The sequence below is a fragment of the Gymnoscopelus microlampas genome, assembly GCF_963454915.1.
Source record: "Gymnoscopelus microlampas genome assembly, chromosome: 1".
Classification (NCBI taxonomy): Eukaryota; Metazoa; Chordata; class Actinopteri; order Myctophiformes; family Myctophidae; genus Gymnoscopelus; species Gymnoscopelus microlampas.
In genome coordinates, this window is record NC_139962.1 from 12,411,425 (window position 1) to 12,430,198 (window position 18,774).

The 18,774-nt window shown below is 40.7% G+C and overlaps 1 protein-coding gene across 1 annotated transcript in view; it reads right to left on the reverse strand.

Moving 5' to 3' along the window:
- The window catches only part of otog (otogelin), a gene marked incomplete at its 5' end in the record, with an annotated part of 86,053 nt that overhangs the window by 64,587 nt on the left and 2,692 nt on the right, over positions 1 to 18,774 (reverse strand). The window contains 10 exons of the mRNA XM_084053802.1: positions 1,450 to 1,558; positions 2,783 to 2,908; positions 4,346 to 4,455; positions 4,680 to 4,786; positions 6,458 to 6,588; positions 7,114 to 7,322; positions 7,779 to 7,900; positions 9,567 to 9,724; positions 10,086 to 10,184; positions 15,378 to 15,432. Of these exons, the coding sequence (XP_083909928.1) occupies positions 1,450 to 1,558; positions 2,783 to 2,908; positions 4,346 to 4,455; positions 4,680 to 4,786; positions 6,458 to 6,588; positions 7,114 to 7,322; positions 7,779 to 7,900; positions 9,567 to 9,724; positions 10,086 to 10,184; positions 15,378 to 15,432 (1,226 nt within the window). The remainder of the gene's footprint in view (positions 1 to 1,449; positions 1,559 to 2,782; positions 2,909 to 4,345; positions 4,456 to 4,679; positions 4,787 to 6,457; positions 6,589 to 7,113; positions 7,323 to 7,778; positions 7,901 to 9,566; positions 9,725 to 10,085; positions 10,185 to 15,377; positions 15,433 to 18,774) is intronic.

Below are 18,774 nucleotides of genomic sequence, written 5' to 3' on the forward strand. Positions count from 1 at the left end.
CCCCATTTCCTGTCAGCCTACTCTCCTATTAATAAAGTCAGAAAAGGCCGCCAAAAATATCTTTAAAAAAAATGTATTATATAAATAAATATATAACACAAATATATAACACATTATATAAATAAATATTATAACACATATAAATGTGTTATATTGCATTACTCCATCAAATGTAAGAAACTAATAGACGTAGTGTGGGGAGAAAAAAGTGCGATTGTTGTGCTATTTTTGGCACGTGACACCAGCCAGAAACTAAATATGAATCCGGCTTTAAGATCATTAATGTTCAATATCAATACAAAAACATTTATAAAATAGAAATGTTTAGTGTCATGCCTTCTTATATACTAGATAATATCCATATTGTTGGGGAGATGCAGTGTGGTGGTCCTTGTTTGCAAAATGCTAGTGGTCCAGAGCACAAAAAAAGGTTGAGAGACACTGATCTAGGGAAAGTGGACAGAGCATGAATGCTGTTTTTTCAGTATTTACATTCATACAGCCCACTGTAACCGCCGTTTTTCTGCAGTCGGCCACCTGGAGCTGCCCAGTACAACCGCAGCCTTCTACTGTTGGCCACTGGGAGCTGCCCGGTACAACCCCAGTCTTCTACAGTGGGGCCACTGGGAGTTGAGGAGCTGAGGATTAAGTGACTTGCTAAAGGACAACTTGATGGTAGTTACTGAGGGATGGAAGAGTGTTTCTCATTCACCGTCCATATTCAGGATCTTCAACACTTGAGGATTGGACCAGTAATATTTGGGTCACCAACCCATATTTCTCACGTCTATGTCACATTGATACTGACTGTATTATGTCTCTAAACAAAGAAAAACCCTTTTCTGGGAATAACCACTTCTGTATTTAATTAAAAGTATTAACAATGACCTGATAATGCCACTCACGGTAGCTGACTATGATCACAGAAACATTTTCTGAGCAGTGATAGATTTAAACTTTCATTTCATAATGATATTTTGACAAATTGAGTTTTCTCTACCGCTTTCCATATTATGTTCCATCTGGTGGCCTGACAATGACAGACTGTCAACAGAATATACAGTAAAAAGGCTCAATAGGTTGATTGCTTGAACTAAAGCTCCTTAGGGCCAGCGTCAATACATGTCATTGTCGACCATTTCCTGTGTTTGCATGTTTTTTATAGCAATATATCCATACATGAGATATCGCTTATTTAGATTGACAATAGTTTTAGAACTAACCCTTTGAATTGGATTTGACACAAGAGAGGAAAACGCCTTTCAATGGTGACTTTCTATTCAGAGAGTCTAAAACTGTCCCAGGGTACACTGCATGTGATGGAGGTGTTTAATTCCTCTCTTTGTCTTGATCTCTCTCTGTCATCTATAGTCTCACAGAGGTGATTCTTCTAGTCAGCACAGTGGGACAGCTAACGTCCCATACAGTGACACATGAAACAACACTCACCAGTTGTTGCACTCTTCCTGTATAGACTGTCCGGTGGGGTAGAGCATGCCATGGTACTCACACGGACAGTCTGACGGAACCACGCAGCTCCCCTCCTCATAGATCAGCCCTGGGGAGAAAAAAAAGACAGGATAAAGGACAGCACAAAGAGAACTTTAGGAACAACTGATGAAAACGGACACACGAAAATGTGACAGGGACACTGTGGACCACAGCGGAGCAATTACACCTTTGAGCAAGTGAGCCGGTGGAGTTGGGCACATACACGATGTTAAGGATAAGGAGCACGCGTACACCGCGCGCATTTAATTTTACCTTAAATTAGGAAACATGTTTGTATAGGAAATGTTTTTTAGCTTAGTTTTTGTCTTTTTAAACTAATACAAATTCAAGGAATGCCATGAATTATAGAGCTGAAGCTAAACATTTGCTTTGAACGAGTATCTTTCTCTTCTTTGACGGTGGCTGAGGCATTGTTGCGTGCAGACAGGATACTGGCAGCAGCCATACTGAAGCCAGCACGCTGTGTTGCTTATCGTGTAACCTATAGATGCAAGGAGTGAGGAATCTGAGGATACATGTTCACACTCACTTGTAAACCTGTTATGCAAAGTAGCCATTTGGGTACTTGGCTTGTGAATCTACAGGGGGGAGGGGGGGGGGGGCACGTTCTAGCGTACCGTACCTTGCGCGTGAAAACATTACTGGCCACACGCCGTCCTACTCCGCGTGGCCTCCATGACACCACTGTTAAGGACCCCTTAGATTTACACATACCATTTCATTTTTAGATTAGTTTCAGTCTATGTGAAACCTGCACACTCAGAGTGGTCCTGAAGCAGCGGAGCCGAGGCACCATGAGGAGCTTCAGTAGTAAAGTATTCCATAAACTTTATGTCTGTGTTTGGAAATGTCAAGGTATTACTATTGTGTACAACCAGATAGATAGATAGTTAGAATGAGAGGTTGTAGCATAAATACGTTTACGTTTCAATTCATAACGCCAGAAGACCCTAGACATAATTAGCCAGTGTATTAAATAAGTATTAAACCTGGATTACGGATTGACTGGTAACAAGAATTTCAGTTCAGACCTTGATTGTTCCACATGGGATATTTATTTGTCTTGGAGTCAACACAGCATGTCTAAACAGTAGAAAGAATAAAAGCAGTATAATAGATAATCAGACCGAACGCTCAACATCCAGGCGGTAAAAACAACAGATGCTTACAATTGGCGAAACAAAAACAGGGTAGAACCTACAAAACATGTAGGATATCGAAAAAGAGAACTCGATCATCCTCAGGGCAGTAGATTCATTAGACAACTCACCCTCAGGGCAGTAACATCCATCCAAACACAGCAGTTTGCTGTCGATGCACAGGCGCTCCCTGCTGCAGGTGGCAGGGCAGCAGCTGATGCATTCTCTGTAGTGAAACTCTGGAGGACACTGCTTTGCTGATCACAACAAGAAAGACAGAAGGACACATAAAAAATCGTTAGCATATAACAGGCACTTTAGTATTTTAAATAACATGATAAAACCTTAGTAAAAAGTCATTGATTTCAGTCAGGCCAACTCACAAATTGAATTAAAATATTTTGAACAAATATAAAATTATCGATACATTTATTTTATTTAGTAATGAATGTATCTGCTTTTAGGTAGTCTGAGGGAGCACACTACATCTCCTCCACAAAAATAGGGGCCTTTCCGAATCCCCCATAGTAGATAAAAGTAGGTCTAAAACAACAGGTGGTAGCTAGGGTGGTGGAAGGTGAGCAGCAATTTCTAGAAGTGCAGCATGACAGCAGCATGACAATGCAGCAAAGAAGCAAATTAAATGACCAATGCAAACTCCCCCATTGAACTGGGGTGCTCTATTAGTGAAGAGTGTATATGATTGGTTGAGAATAGAAGCGTGGAGTTTAGGCTGACCAATGGTCGGCCACCAGCGAAAAGAGTTTCCTGACTGATGTTGCTCTGCATATTTCATGTGCAACACTCATTTAAGTCGAAGAAATAGACCTGTAAGGCTCCACATACTCTAAGAGTTAAATTAATACTGAATACTTAGCGATCTCTTTGTAGGTCATTTAAAATCACACAAGTGAATTTTGTGAAGTTGTATAAGTGTTAAAATAGATAGTAACCCTGGATTAGCAATGGTAAACTAGAAAAAGTGCTCCTCGGAGCACAGGTCTCTGCCAGGTCAGGTACCTTATTGTGGCCTCCTGGTGGCGCTATAATAGGCCAATGTGAAAAGGGTTCCATTTATTCTTAGGCATTTCACGGCAATTGGACACTGCATTCATGATTTGAGGCATTTTGTTCCAAAAATGTGTTTAGCTAAATTAGACCAGCTGGTGGCGCTATAACAGGCCGATGTGAAAAGGGTGGCATTTCTTCCTCGGCCTAGTGGGAACGTGCGTGTGAAATTTCTCAAAGAAATCGCAAGCTGCATGCATAATTTGAGGCATTTTGTTCAAAACGGACCAATCCTCAACCTTAGGCAAAGAGGATGGAATATGGGAAATCGGACAGATCCGTGTTGATCACATGACTATAGAGATACTGTGTACAGATTTGCATGACGTTTGGATCAAATCTGTTGGAGTAATATCAAAAAATGGTTTTGCACATATCGGCCTCCTGGTGGCGCTATAACAGGCCCATGTGAAGAATTTGGGGCAGAGGTTCTGAATTGGCATCCAGGGAGTGTGTGTGCACAGTTTGGCAGCGACCGGGCCAACGGTGCCGGAGATTAGCTGCTCGCGGACGGACAGGACACACGGACACACAGACGGACAGAGGGTAAAACATACTCTCTCGCCATGCCTTTCGGCCTGGCGGAGACAATAAAAAATGATTGGGAGGAAGTAGAGTGAACATACCACACTGAGGTATGTGCTGCCTCCAGGCGTGTAGAGGGTGATCAGCATGGGCGCAGGCCCGGGCGTATTCAGTGAACACCTGGCATACCGCATCACCGTTGGGACCCGACCTTCAACAGAGGGAAAAGAAAAAAAACAGAGGGCTACTCATTTAGTTGAGCCTGTTTAAGACATACCTGGAGCCACTGGTAGACTACAATGGAGACTAAACAAAATGTAAGCCCTTCAGTTAAACTTGATCCATTACAAGTTATGGTAATAAATTAAACGTCTACATTCCATGCAAATAAACATAATCCTATGAAATATGACACATAACACAATTTAAACTTACTGGCAGAGGTCATTGGAGCAACTGGCCATATAGGACAGGGGACTGACAAGTTCATGGCAACTTCTGAAGGGCTCTTCCAGTAGCATGGCACACACCTCCTGCACTTTCTGCAACATTATTACATATTACAGTTTATATGACATCAAATTATACTTTTTTCTGAAAGTATCCTTATAGTATTTCCTGTGAGATAGAAATATAGAATATGCATATATAATATTAATATATGTAATAATAATAATCATAATAATAATAATTATTATGATTATTATTATTATTTAACCAGAAGATCACGATAAGAAATAACATTCTCGCTTGATGTTTTTGTCAAAACATCAAGAGCAAAATATTCTGAACAAATTACATAAAAGCAATGTACTCACACAGCAAAGTGACGTAAATTAATATCAGATCAGTATATACAGTAAAGTAAAATAGTCTGGTGCAGTAATGTCCTTCTTAATGGCTCTGACAGCCACAACCAGTACATTGCTGGGGTGATGTTTGTACTTCAAAATCCTTCTGGCTCTGCTCAAACACCTGCTGTCTTATGCGCCCTGCAGCAGGGATGGGAAGGAGGAGCTCCCCACGGTGCACTCAGCCCCACCGCACCACCTTCCACAGGGCTCGCAGGTCCTGGGACTCGGAGCTAGTCCTGTACCAGACGGCGATGGCCACTGTCAGGATGCTCTAGGTGGTAGCAGAGTAAAAGGATTTCAGGACCTTCTAAATATTCTCTGCCTGAGGTGATACAGGCATCATCTAGCCTCATTTGCCACAGTTACTGACTGTTCTTGACGCTGCTGTCTCTCTCCACTGGTCTTCCGTTGATCATGAGAGGAGGGGTGTCGGACCTCTGCCGTTTGCGTACGGAATTCCACGATAATCTTCTTGTTTTTTCCTGAAGAGGCTGTTGTCCTCGTAACCACTGCAGGTCTGCCACCTCCTCCAGACAGGCCCTCTCTCGCCCACCACCACTGTATTCTAAGATCTTGACCTTGTTGTTGGAGGTGTGTTTCTGGCCACACAATTGTGGGTGTAGAGAGGAGTACAGCATAGGACTCAGCACGCAACCCTGGGGGGCTCCGGTATTGAGGGTGAGGGTGGTAAAGGTGATGTGTACGTATGTGTTTGACAGTGTGATGTAGAGAAAGTGAGAATTCGGGGGTTCAAGTCAACATGGGACTGTTAGAAGTTGAAAGCTGCGAGGGGTTTAGAGCTTTGACAGTTTCTGACACCTGTATTAAAGATCATTTAAAAGTATTATCACAATTGGACAATTTAAGGACTTTTCACCATGGCGTCACTATATTGGGCATTTCATTATGAGGTGAACATTTTCAAAAATGTCGAAGTACAGTATATAGGGCTTATGTGGTTATGGCCAAATTTGTTCAAGGTCACATTCTTTTTGAGCAATATCGATATTGCCTATTGGTCAATTTCAAAAAACATTGCGAGGACATGTTTCAACAGCTTAATTAAAAATATCCAGCAAGTTGGGTGATGTTTGGCCAAATCTTGCACCAGGCTCATGCATGAATTTGGAACTGATGGTGCCCCCTATTGGGATATTGCAAAATAATTTCACACTCATGGTTCAACAGTGTTATGAAACATATCATGTCAGTTTTGCAATAAAATAACAACGTGTTATTAGTGTGAGTGTGCGTGTGATCGTGAGTGTGAGTGTGAGTGTGAGTGTGAGTGTGAGTGTGAGCGTGCGTGCGTGCGTGCGTGCGTGCGTGTGACAGAGATTTTAAAAAATAGTAAATTACCAGCAAAACATGTGCATCTAGCACAGCACAAGGTGAAGGAAATCCAGTAGGAACTGTGGGACACCTGGCCTGGTGAGGCTCCGCCTCTAACCAGCTGTTCCCAAATATGGCAATGTCCGGGGTCAGCACACCTGGGGAGAGGCGGGCCAGCAGCATTAAGGTCAGTACAAGCTAACAACACCAGTGGATATAGGTTCACTTGAACGTAACAAAAGACTTTAAACAGTTTTGTTGTCACAACACTAACCTAACCATGGATCCCAGGCTTGCTTTTTTAGAAACAAACCCTGGGGAATTTTGAACTAAGAAGTGGATAGAATGGGGCTGTATGTCTTGTATGTGACAGTATGTGTCGCTCCATGGGGCGGGGCAGGGCGGTGGGGGGGACATCAACTACTCAGTTATACAAAAGATGCAAGGGCATTAAAAACAGACAACAAAAACTGCTAGTGCATTCAAAGTGCATTAAACAGTACTATTCAAAAGTGCTATTCATCTCATGATGTTGGTATTTACCAGGGCAAAAATGTATTCGGCAATTAGATGTGAGGAACTGCCTAATACATTTTTGCCCAAAATTGTACTTAAGTACAGTACTTCAGTAAATGTACTGAGGATTCATGAGTGACAAGTTAAACACTGCGAAGCAAGCGTACCGTAGCTGGTCTTCAGGTCATCTTGGACGTCTGCGTTGAAGTTGCCACACAGGCCACATGTCCTGCCCACATACTCTGGGTTGAGCTTGATGTAGACGGAGCCACTGTGTCCGTCCCATGCCAGCGTGAAGCCTTGTCTCTGGCTCACCAGGACGTAGTGTGAGATCCTCTCCAACTCCAGGTCATGGATATGAGCAGGCAACTGCAGACTAAACGAGTCAAGGTGGATTTATTTTCCTTTGTGGATATTTGAGTATTTTTTATATGGATGTTTGCTATTGTCATGTTCAGTGGTGGAAAGTAACTAAGTAAATTTACTTAAGTACTGTACTTTAGTACAATTTTGAGGTATTTGTACTTTACTTCTACTCCACTACATCTCAGAGGAAAATGTTGTACTTTTACTTCACTACAATGATTTGTCAACACTTTGGTTACTAGTTACTTTTCAGATATAAATTATGATATTATGAAACATACATTAACCACTTCAGCCCTATTTTATACCCTATTTCATATGTTGTAATTCTTATAAATACATAAACTGCAGCAGAAATAAATCTAGTCTGATAGCCATTCTGACAGGTAACAAACCATCATTTGAAAGTTTTTTTTTTTACCAAACTATGTGCAATGGTGAAAGTTAGGTTGCCATGGAGAGTTACCTTTGTCCTTTAAAGGTGACGTTGGCACCGTTCAACCGGACTTCCCCATCCCAGTTGAGAAAGAGACTGACAGAGCGACTGCAGGTGTAGGGGAAGGAGTGGCAGTCTGGGTCGTTGTGAAGCTGTAAATGCAAGGACACAAGATATTGAAATTGTACATGAAAGATATAATAATAATAATACATTTTATTTTCAATATGACAATTATAATGCATTTTCATTATAAGCAGATAAAAACATTCAAGAAAACTATAATAAAATGTGGGTGTAGGCTAGGGCAAAAATCACACGTGTAATAATATTTCTGTTTCTCCTTCTCTTTCTACTTCTTCTATTATTATTATTATTCATAATGATAATACAAAATTAAATAATAATAATTCATAATAATAACACCATTAATGTCCAAATTAGTGGTGATCGCTAGCGTTCCATAGTTGGTTTTCCCATGGAGAGGTATCTCCTGTCCTTTTGGGGGAACAAAGTCAAGGTTTGTTGTGGATGTTCTCAAGGTCTTGTGGGTAATTGCAGTATTTAATGGTAATTGACCCTAATAACCAGATAGCTTTCACTAATCTTCAGAACAAATCTCCTCCTGAGGCGAAAACTAGACTTCAGAGAAGATGGCAAGAGGAAAGTATTTTGGGGAAAAGGATACTTTAAGGTTATTATGACTTAGTGTCGGCACTAGTTTCTGCACTTCGCATGAGCACTTGTATCTCCTTCTGTATGACGCTGATAGGCAAAGAGCAATACTGTATTTATGATGTTCTTATTGTATTGACCTTCAAACCAAGGTCATGTTGTTAGTATTATGTGTGAGTGAGTGTGTGCTGTCTCACACACACATGCACTGCACACGCACACGCACACGCACACGCACGCACGCACGCACGCACGCACGCACGCACACAGAGACACACACACACACACACACACACACACACACACACACACACACACACACACACACACACACACTCTCTCATAGATGGCTAGCCTCTTGCAGAGCCATGCCATAAAAAAGTTAAACTAAAGATTTACTTTTTGGAGTGTGATTGGTGTGATTGGACATGAGTTCAGCCCAGCAGAACTGTCGACGAGGAAAGCAACACATTCCTAAAAATGGTCAAACGGGGGGCTCAGGTTAAGCAAGGGTAAAGTTCCTGCACCACCATCATGGAGACTAGGGTTGAATCCTCCATGGTGCATCCGGCTTGGACGGGTATTCCAGAGAACACAATAGGCTCTGTGCATAAGTGCAGTCACAGGTTTCCAGAAGGAGGCATACCTGTTTCCTGTTCCGGCTAAGGTTTGAACCGGAAACACATATGACACCTTCACATGTGTGTCCAGTTCAAATCTGCAGTCGAGTAGCTACAGTTATGCACATTGCTTATTGCCAGTGTTCGCAACAGGGAAGCTGGGTGGTCACTGTCTGCACTAACAACTCCTGTACAAGGCAACTGTTCATTGTGTAACTGAACTGGGAGGAATAACGTGTGCCTTTGCATGTGTAACATCCTCCCGATGAAAGAAAGCGACTGGCGATGGCAAGTGTATCGGAGGTGACACGTATTCGTCTACACCCTCCCTTGACCAGTATAGGTTGGCAGTAAAGGGACTTAAGTAGCTATGGGGACTTGGAAGTTCACAGAATGACTAAATTGGGATAAAAAAGGGGAAACAAGAGTTTCCCAAAGTTTCAAACATTGTTGTTCTGTTGTTGAACCTTCACCAAGGATTTTCCTAGTACCATCAATACAATGTATCAAATGGAAAATATACCTGGACCACAATGCTGGACTGGGAGGTATCCTCACAATCTTTCAGTAAAGTGTACGTGCATCGACCAGGGAAGTAGTAGTACAGGCCATCAAAGGTCTCAAAGTTATACTGGCCCCACGCTCTGCAGGTCATCTCCCTCTCATAGCCCAAGTTTGGAACTGTATACAAAAAGGGCAAAAACAAAAGGGTGTTGAGTAAAGTAGCCCATAAATGACCACAGACATGTACACCATATAAACCAATATATAAACCAATAGAGATCATTATTATAATGCATGTACTGTTAAAATGTGTCAGGAATGCTTTCGTGCCAGCAGTCATTTTATGATAATACATGGCTCAAACAGGCAGCTCAAACCACTTTTGGTCAAGCAGTGGATATCTTAATTAAACTAAAATTCTCCTTATAATGCTCAACATATCAACACAGCGATGGCTTTAGCTTTTCCTTCAATGCATACAAACATCCTACAGGAAGATGTTAACATAGCTAAACATACAGAAATGCAGTTCATTTACCTGTTTGACATCGGTGGCCAGTAGCTTGGTATAGGGTGCAGTCACATGACTCTGACAAACCACATTGGCCTCCATTTAGACAAGGGTCCAAGCAGGGCTCTGAAAAAAGAACATCCACACGCAGGTAAGATTCTCATCTTTAGATCATTAGATCAATTCAGTCAGGGTATTTAAAGGTAGGGTAAGTGATATTTTTGGGTTAAAACAAAAAGTATTTTGTTAAAAGGTTAAAATACTATATTCTGATAGTAATCATTGCTATAGAGTGTTTGTTCAGTAACAGGAGTCTCCATGTCTCGCCAGCTCTTTAATAAACAGAAAAAAACATTTTCGGTAGGTGTCAAAATCTCAGCCAATCAGGAGAAAGTACCCATTTTTAAGCTTAATTTGTATAGTGTTCCAGTTCCAATTTTGTCTGCTCATTTCTTAGTGTCATCACTTCAAATTTCACTTGTTTAATCTGTATCCTGATTGAGTTTTCTATCCTGATTGGATAAAATTGGAAATGAAACTGAAACTGAAACGAAAAAATGCATTTTCTTGTTTAATAAAGAGGTGGAGAGACAAGGAGACTCCTAATACTGAACAAACACTCTATAGCAATGAGCACTATCAGAATATAGAGCTATTTAACACTTATTTTAACCAATGCAAATCACTTACCCTACCTTTAAATCAAGTAAGTTAAATGTGTAAAATGTCACTTTTTTTTAAAAAACGTTGTAAAATGGTCAGTTGGACAACAATAAGGGGTTAAGTGTCTGTATAAAGGAGGAGTTCTTTTCTTATGCAGCATTCCAAGAGCAGGATCTGGGGGGGGTGGGCATGAGGCTAACCAGTTCCAGTACATTGCACACCACACACAGTCTAAGATTGGCTCCTTATCTTCCCTCGGATCATCTGCTCTCAGTGATCAATGGGTCAGGTGTCGTGTAGTAGACCTACCGTGTGCTTCCAACCACGGCAGCCCATATAGGAGGACAGCTGTGACATAGAGTACCTCATAACGTATGCGCTGACAAGCGAGTGGCACTTTCACTCTGTTGTGTATTAATTCATTGGTTCTCAAAGTGGGGTCCGGGGACCCCCAGGGGTACTTGAGGGGGTTCCAGGGGGTCCCCAGCTAAATGATGGACAGGGACCAAATGGACCCTTATGGGTCTGTAACTCTGAGAGTGTACAAATGGAACCAAATGGACCCTAACGGGTCCATTTGGTTCCATTTGTACACTCTCAGAGTTAAATTAACATTGATTTTACAATATGAATTGGGGTCCCAGAGACATACATGCCATTAAATGGGGGTCTGTAGCCCTAATGCATGTCAAACTGGGGTCTTTGAAATTTAAAATGGTTGAAAATCACTGCTAGAGCCGTAAAAATCTTCTATTATGGGGGTCCCTGGCTTATCTTTTCAAATGGGGGTCCGCGGGCTAATAAATGTCTATTTGGGGGTCCTTGGCACGAAAAAGTTTGAGAACCACTGTATTAATTAATGTGTCATTTAACCTGCAGATGTGCATAAAATGTACGCCTTTGTATTGTGTGTGTTATACAATACTTGCAACTTCCCTAAAGCATGCTGCACTCATAAGGATGTACAGCAACAACTCGTTTCCATGCACATTATTACATTGTACAATAAACTGCATTGTTACATTTTTGTAAGTACATTTAATTTTGGGGGAGATATACAGTACGTACGCAGTACTGTTGTAGTAGAAATACGTTTCCATAGGTATTATACTAGATGACATGATACAAAAACAGGATGAAAACTGGAGGGAAAAACAGCTGCTGATTGAGGTTCAATCAGATGAAGTTCTGTCACGGAATGATTGGAAAGTGGTTACTAACGTATCACTGATATGTCAGCATGTTGTCATTACAAGACACCATCGTTTGGGATTGGTGATTATTACAATTAGTGATTAGAGAAACCACATTAATCCTAGGGTCCCTATTCTGGGTATGCCATAATAGACAAACATTCACCAAACAATACAGTAGGTGAATATTTGGCAAACATTCCACGAACCGAGCAGATCTACCAGCTCGCAACACGTTGTGAGGTTTTAGATTGGCTCTTTTCGCTATTTACATAAAACAGTAAATAGGGTAAATAGGGTTTAAAGTGGTTAATGGTATATTAATGGATTGCAACAGTACTGCCTCATTCTGCATGAAACAAAGTGTAAAAAAGGAGAATAATCATGGAAGATGAGGTGACAGCCTTAAAAGACCTAATGGCCCTCATAACCACTGCAGTGTATAGAGCATGCCACACCATTTCGTTGCTTGTACTTGTATAACGAGTGACAAATAAACACTATGAACCATGTGAGCCCAGGACTTGTGGAAACGTCCTACCTTTCACCTAGCCTTGCTGTACCTTACAGTACTTCTCTTACTTTGTATCTGTACCTTAACTGCTGTGCTGCCTCTGGCGGGATCAATAAAAGTCTATCTCTATATTCAGCAACGCTTATTTGCTTATATAAATGATGTACTCAATCAGCACTAGGCAGCAAATCTGTACAGCTTCAACCCAACTTTACCTGTAACTTGCAAGGACGCCCTCTGACCTTCCTTTGCCTGTCTGAGAAAGGGAGCGTTATCCTGAGATGAAGAGTTTGGATGTGGATCAGCTAAGAATGCATGTCTGAGAGATGGAGCATTATCTTGAGATGCAGAGTTTGGATGTGGCTCAGCTGAGGATGAATTAGTAGATGTGGACAGTGATTGGTTGGATGGCACTGGGCTCTTGTTTGATGATCTGTTGGAAGTCGTTTGGCTAGTTGCTGATTGGCTGGAAGCTGTTGAGCTGACTTGTGGTTGGTTCGATAATGTTGGGCTTGTTAATGATTGGTTGGATGGCGTCAGATTTGTTGAATGGCTGTAAACTGTTGAGCTGGACGGTGATTGCTCAGAAGCTGATAAGTTTGTTGGTGACTGGTTGGAAGCCGTCGGGCTATATATAGTCTTTCCTGTCACACTCGATAGCGTGTGGTTGGATGGTGTAGAGAAAGTGGTGGTAGATGACTGATCAGACTCAGTGGATGTCAAGTTAGAAGGCGCTGAGCTGATTGACAGTCTGCTGGCTGATGTTGTATGAGCTGCACTCCGAAGTTCCTTGGATGAGACACAAAACAAATTAGCAGCTGTTTCATGCACATTGAGACACTATTCAATAACGTTCTGAAGCCACGATTTGATTCAATCAAGCTATGTTTCTAAGCCTCTTCCAATGGAAAATATGAGATCCTATCATTTACATAGGGAGAGTCTTGGCAGTGAGGGAGCGACTGTTTTCAGCAAATCAAAGCTAAGACTTTGTAACATAGCCGGATTCCCGTAATTAATTGTATTTGAGTTCCCCCGACTTTAATACAAAATTAAGCAAAAGCTGAGAAACAAGCTTAGCTCTCAGGTGGCGATTAATAAAGATTTGATCAAAACACTGGGCCGAAATCAACATCCAGACTTTTTACAATTATGTGTTTTGCTTCGAGGGGAAACATTCCTACCAGAATTACACTGGCCAAAGCCAAATGGGAATCCTGCCTGGTAAAGATGGCACTGGGGCGGCATTGGGGAGAGGAAAAGATGGAGAAGAACCGTTAACTGTTTAGTTATCTCGTTTCATGAGATTGGCTTTGTTCTACATGAAGAAGGCCTATGTGTCAGGAATATGGGAGAAAGGTGGTACAAATCCACAAGAGTTTAAAACTGTCCTATTTGCTCTGCTCATTAAATTTAGGGTCCAGTTAACATTTAGGGGGATAAGAAAGAGTGATAATCTCCTCCATCCATTCTGGGGTGCCCGTGATATCAATATTCATTTCAAATGACTATATATGCTATAAAAGGAGAAATGAATAACTGAAATTTGTCAGTAAATAAAAAATAAAAAAAACATGATTTGTGATTTATTTATTTTTTAAGATTTTAAGATGATTTCATGTATCATTATTTTGGATTTTTTTCACATAGGTGTGTGGGTGCTGTCGATTCTCCATCCCAGCAGATGGAGCAAATACAGTAGGTTACACTACTCCACCTTAGATCCCAGTATTACTGACAGCTCTAGTACTCCTAGTGTGTCTGGAGGATACCTGAGCCCTCAAACCTCTGCTTTCATCTCAAAGGGCAGGAACAAAGAGGACGTCTGGGTTAAAAGCGGTAGATAGATGTTGCGATGAATTATTAAGCGCCGACTATAGTGGCAGATTTATTGCGTGTGTGAATTAAAAAAGCAGGGCTAAACTAAACTGATTCCTTGTTTGTCAAATCAAAGATTCTGAGCTACTGAACAAGGAATAACAAAAGGCAAAATTGCATTGGAAATGTTGCCCCAATAAAGATGTTGTCTCTCACAAGCATAATTAATGTTCATACAATGGTATTTGACATATAGTGGCAGAAGTTTACTTAACAATGTGTTGAGGAATGATTAAAAGGGCAGGCTTTTGTCATAATAAAAACAAATACATGGCCATAAAAGTAGCCCACGTCTATTTGGATTTCTTCAGTGGACGAAGGGAAATCAAGGAAACTGGCCTTTTCCCACGGGACAAAAGCATACCAATACCACCTAAGTCTCTCAGTGACCTCCTATGAGGCACTGTGGAGTTTGAATTACATATATGTTTGCATTGTTTCCTAGGCCTAGTTTCTGGAGAGGGAGGGCAAATGTTAAACGGTTGTCACCTGTACTATAGCTTATTAATTGTTTTGTCAGTTTCCTAACCCCTATTGTCGGGGTCTGGATTCTCACGCCTTTTTGTGTTAAATGAAGGGTTGGACAAAGGGAGTGACCACATTCAACCCCGATGCGATGCACTGATAGTGTCGACAGGGAGACAAAAGTCCCCGTTATTTTATATTCCTTCTGGGACCTCCCGAACCTGAACAGTTTTTAAACATGCCTTTTGAAAGGATAAATGCATGTAATTTTCCATTCACACAAGGACGACACACAATTAATGTCCTCTTATATATTGAGACGTTTTGCTTGTAAAGTAGGATAGATAATTTCAATACAACAATTAGACGGACAATAACAACTTAAGTTTCTCATGTTGGCAATTTAGTGAAGGGGGTCAGGTGTGGGCAGCGGTTTTGTTGCCGAGTCACTGAATGGTTTGCATCTATGAAATGAGTTTAGGTCAATCCACGTATTTGTATATTTGAGATGACTCTGCTGTCTGCAGATGTCTGTGTGCCCTGACGTTATTTAACGTGGCCCATCCATCAATGCAGCGTTTCAAAACAGCGGCTCCGCTCGCCTACCTGCCCTCTCTGGGAAGCCGGATCCCATTTCTGCAGCATTATACTGCTGCTGTCGCTGTTGGAAGAAAAGGGAACAAGGAAAGGTTTGTTCTCAGCAGGTAATCAGCACTGAAGCCCTGCATAATACACACACTGAGCTTTTCCCTGACACTGACATAACAAGCAGACAATCTCCAAAAGAGGACTCAGATCATATCCAATATGTGATCTGAGTCCTATATCTGAGTGGTCGACATGAGGAAATCCATTTCAATATTCAGCCATTTATTGTATATAGAACAATTTATTGTCAATATTAATTTAATAATAATAATAATGTACTAAAATAAATGTGTTGTTTTAATTCAGTAGCATTAGTAATATCTAATAACTACAACAATATAATAATAATACAAATAATAAAACAATAACAATATTAATAATATTAATAATAATAATAATAATATTCAACTCACTTATTAGTACTATCAAGTACATTCGAGTTCGAAATGTTCACTATGTCAATACCCCAGGAAATGTGTGCTGGAAAAGAGTTGAAAATATTCAGAATTCAATGCTATTTCACTTCAAACTAATGAAAACAAACTTAACCAAAAATGATTAAACAAAGAAAGTAACCATCCACTACAGAATAGAAGACAAGAAATATTACAGAACCACAGTACACTTACAAATGCAAGGCCCAAAACAAAAAGCACAAGTCAGTGGCATCTGTAATGCAAATTGGCTGGCAAGCCAAAGTGGACTATCCTTCCAGCTACTACTACTGCTGCTTTTTAAGGACAAACGTGCCAAATAGGTCGGATTATCTAACTCTGGATGTAGAAAATGTTTTAAACAGTATCTTTAAAAGGTAGGCTATAGGTTCAGGACAGGAGATAATTCCATTAACATCTGAACAAAATCCCACACAACTTGTGGTCTAAAACATTAGACATTAAACATTTTCGATGAAGCCAAGGTGCTTTCTTGGGTTTAATCCTTTAAGCATACTTTTGCATTAAACTGCACTTTCTGTGCTTTTTTTTGTTGTTGCATATACTGTTAATAAAGTATTCAATCAATATTAAAAACCACACAATTCTTGAGCATCAACAAATAACGTTCACTGTGTGTATTCGGGGCTTACTCACCTTGATAAATTAGGATAAAATAAAAATATAATATATGCGAAAACCTTTTCCGGCAAAGACTTAAATTAGGATCCATTCGTGATTCAGGCGTCGATCCACAATGAGTGGATCGGCTGCTCTGTGTCCTTCTTCTCCTGCCAGGTGAGGTGTGTTTCAGCAGCAGCACCATAGACACATGCCGGACTCGCACAGCATCACGTCCTGAGCCAGGAGACCCGCCGCTGCGACCTCCTCTCGTGCGCCATTCAGACTCAGAAAACGGGGAAGCAATCACCGCGCGCCGCTGTTATAAGAACACCTAGGACCGCACCTGGACATTTGCATAATGAGATGCACGCGCGTGTCCCGGTGGCAGAAAGAAGAGGACACTTCTATGTTACACCGAACTTGGTGACCCACCGCTAGAGTCTCTCAGGGCTCTACGCAGCTGAGCTGTTATACACTCCGAGCTTTGAGCATAGAGTTGGCTTTTCTTTGAGCCGTGGCACCATTGTAACCTATACAGCTGCAGCTGGGTCACACATATCCCCGATGGCTGTTATTATTTGATGGGGGGATAAAACATTGTCATTCTAGCCCTAAACAGGGAATTTGCCGTTGCAAAACAGCAACGTCGGGGTAACGAAATTTCACAGGTCACACAATTCGATCTAACAACTGTCTCAACACTTAAAAAAAGAAAGAAAGAAAGAAATTAAGTGGGATAAAGGCTATACCTTCTGAGAGGGGGTTATACTATACGTTTTGGAATGCCCTGCCTGAGGATTTAAGGCTATGACATCAGTGACATCTTTTAAATCACTTTTGAAAACATATAGCCTATATCAGCCTTTTTCGTTTTATATATGTTCATGCTGTTTATTTTACCATCTGTTTTAATTGACTGTTTCTACTTATGTTTTATTTATTGTAAAGCAAAGTGCTTTTTAGCCTATATACACTTTATTGTTATCATTATTATTATGTTGTGTTGTTGTTGTTCACCAATCTGAATAGAGTCAAGATGCCATGGCAAGGCCTGGCAGGCCTATGTATTGTTTTGAGGTCCTAGCTGGTCCTCTCTTAAAGGAGAATTTTGGACTAAGGTTTTATTACCTTTTCTATGATGTTATGATATTTTAGGATGAATGGTAGGCTACAGTAGAAAATGTCATAACTCCATCCCGGGTCCGACACAGCTTAAAACGTGCGCGGATGGGCCTTGCGTTAGATCGCATATTTGAATAGCTTTTTTTTTTTTTTTTTAGATCTGACGTTCATAGTGACAGAACACTATGCAAAATGTAACAAAAAAAAAAACCAAGTCTCGCTAGACGAGATTGAAATCTCGAGATTTCAGTCTCGGCCGCTCACTGCTTACATCCAGAGCAAAATCCTTCAATAAAAAGATACTGAATACCAACCTCCCAGTTGTTACTCCACACACAGGTAACCTCGCGTCACCAGTCTTTCCACCTCGGAGGACTCCACAGGTAAATCTGTCACCACCACTGCCCTAAACATGTAGTGTTGTTGTTAGTAGGAATAAACACATGTGCACCCGGGAGGAAGTGGATTAAGAAACGGGAGGAGCCAAACCTAGTTCCTGTTTCTAAAAAAAAGGAGGTGGTGCCCCCAGAGGGAAAAACAAAGGGGAGGGGAAAGAAAGTAAAAAATAAATGCAAATAATATATATATATATATATATATATATATATATATATATATATATATATATATAGCCTATATTCTTTTTTTTTTTGCCCCACAGGTGGCGGTAGTACTTACTTGTTATTATATATCCTTTTTAATTTTGATTTATTATTCATCTCATCTTAGTTTTAGTTTTGTACTGTATGACTGTATTCTGAATCAGTTCATTATAAGACAAATTGTTATGACTATGTATGAATGGAGTGTCCCAGCAGGGAAGGTAACCACAGATGGACCAGGGGCCACCATAGTGTTTACCAGGGAAGGAGACTGCTTAGCCAAAATACTGTATCAGGGTCGTCTGATTATATTTGTATCCTTGGGATTAACCTTTTATCCTCTTGGAAATCTTATTTTGCTTTAACCAACTTTCAGATCAGCGTCAGACTCCCGTTGTCTTCTAAGGCTGTTCCGGACGCTGTCCATTTTCTTCAAATATTTCCTTCTTATTATTTTCATTTCATTTCATTATTGTCATCTATTGTATCGAATAAATCTACAAAAAGACATTTAGTAGCAATTCTCTATTCTCTCACAGAGGAAAATAAAAACAGCATGGACACGCTATAGGG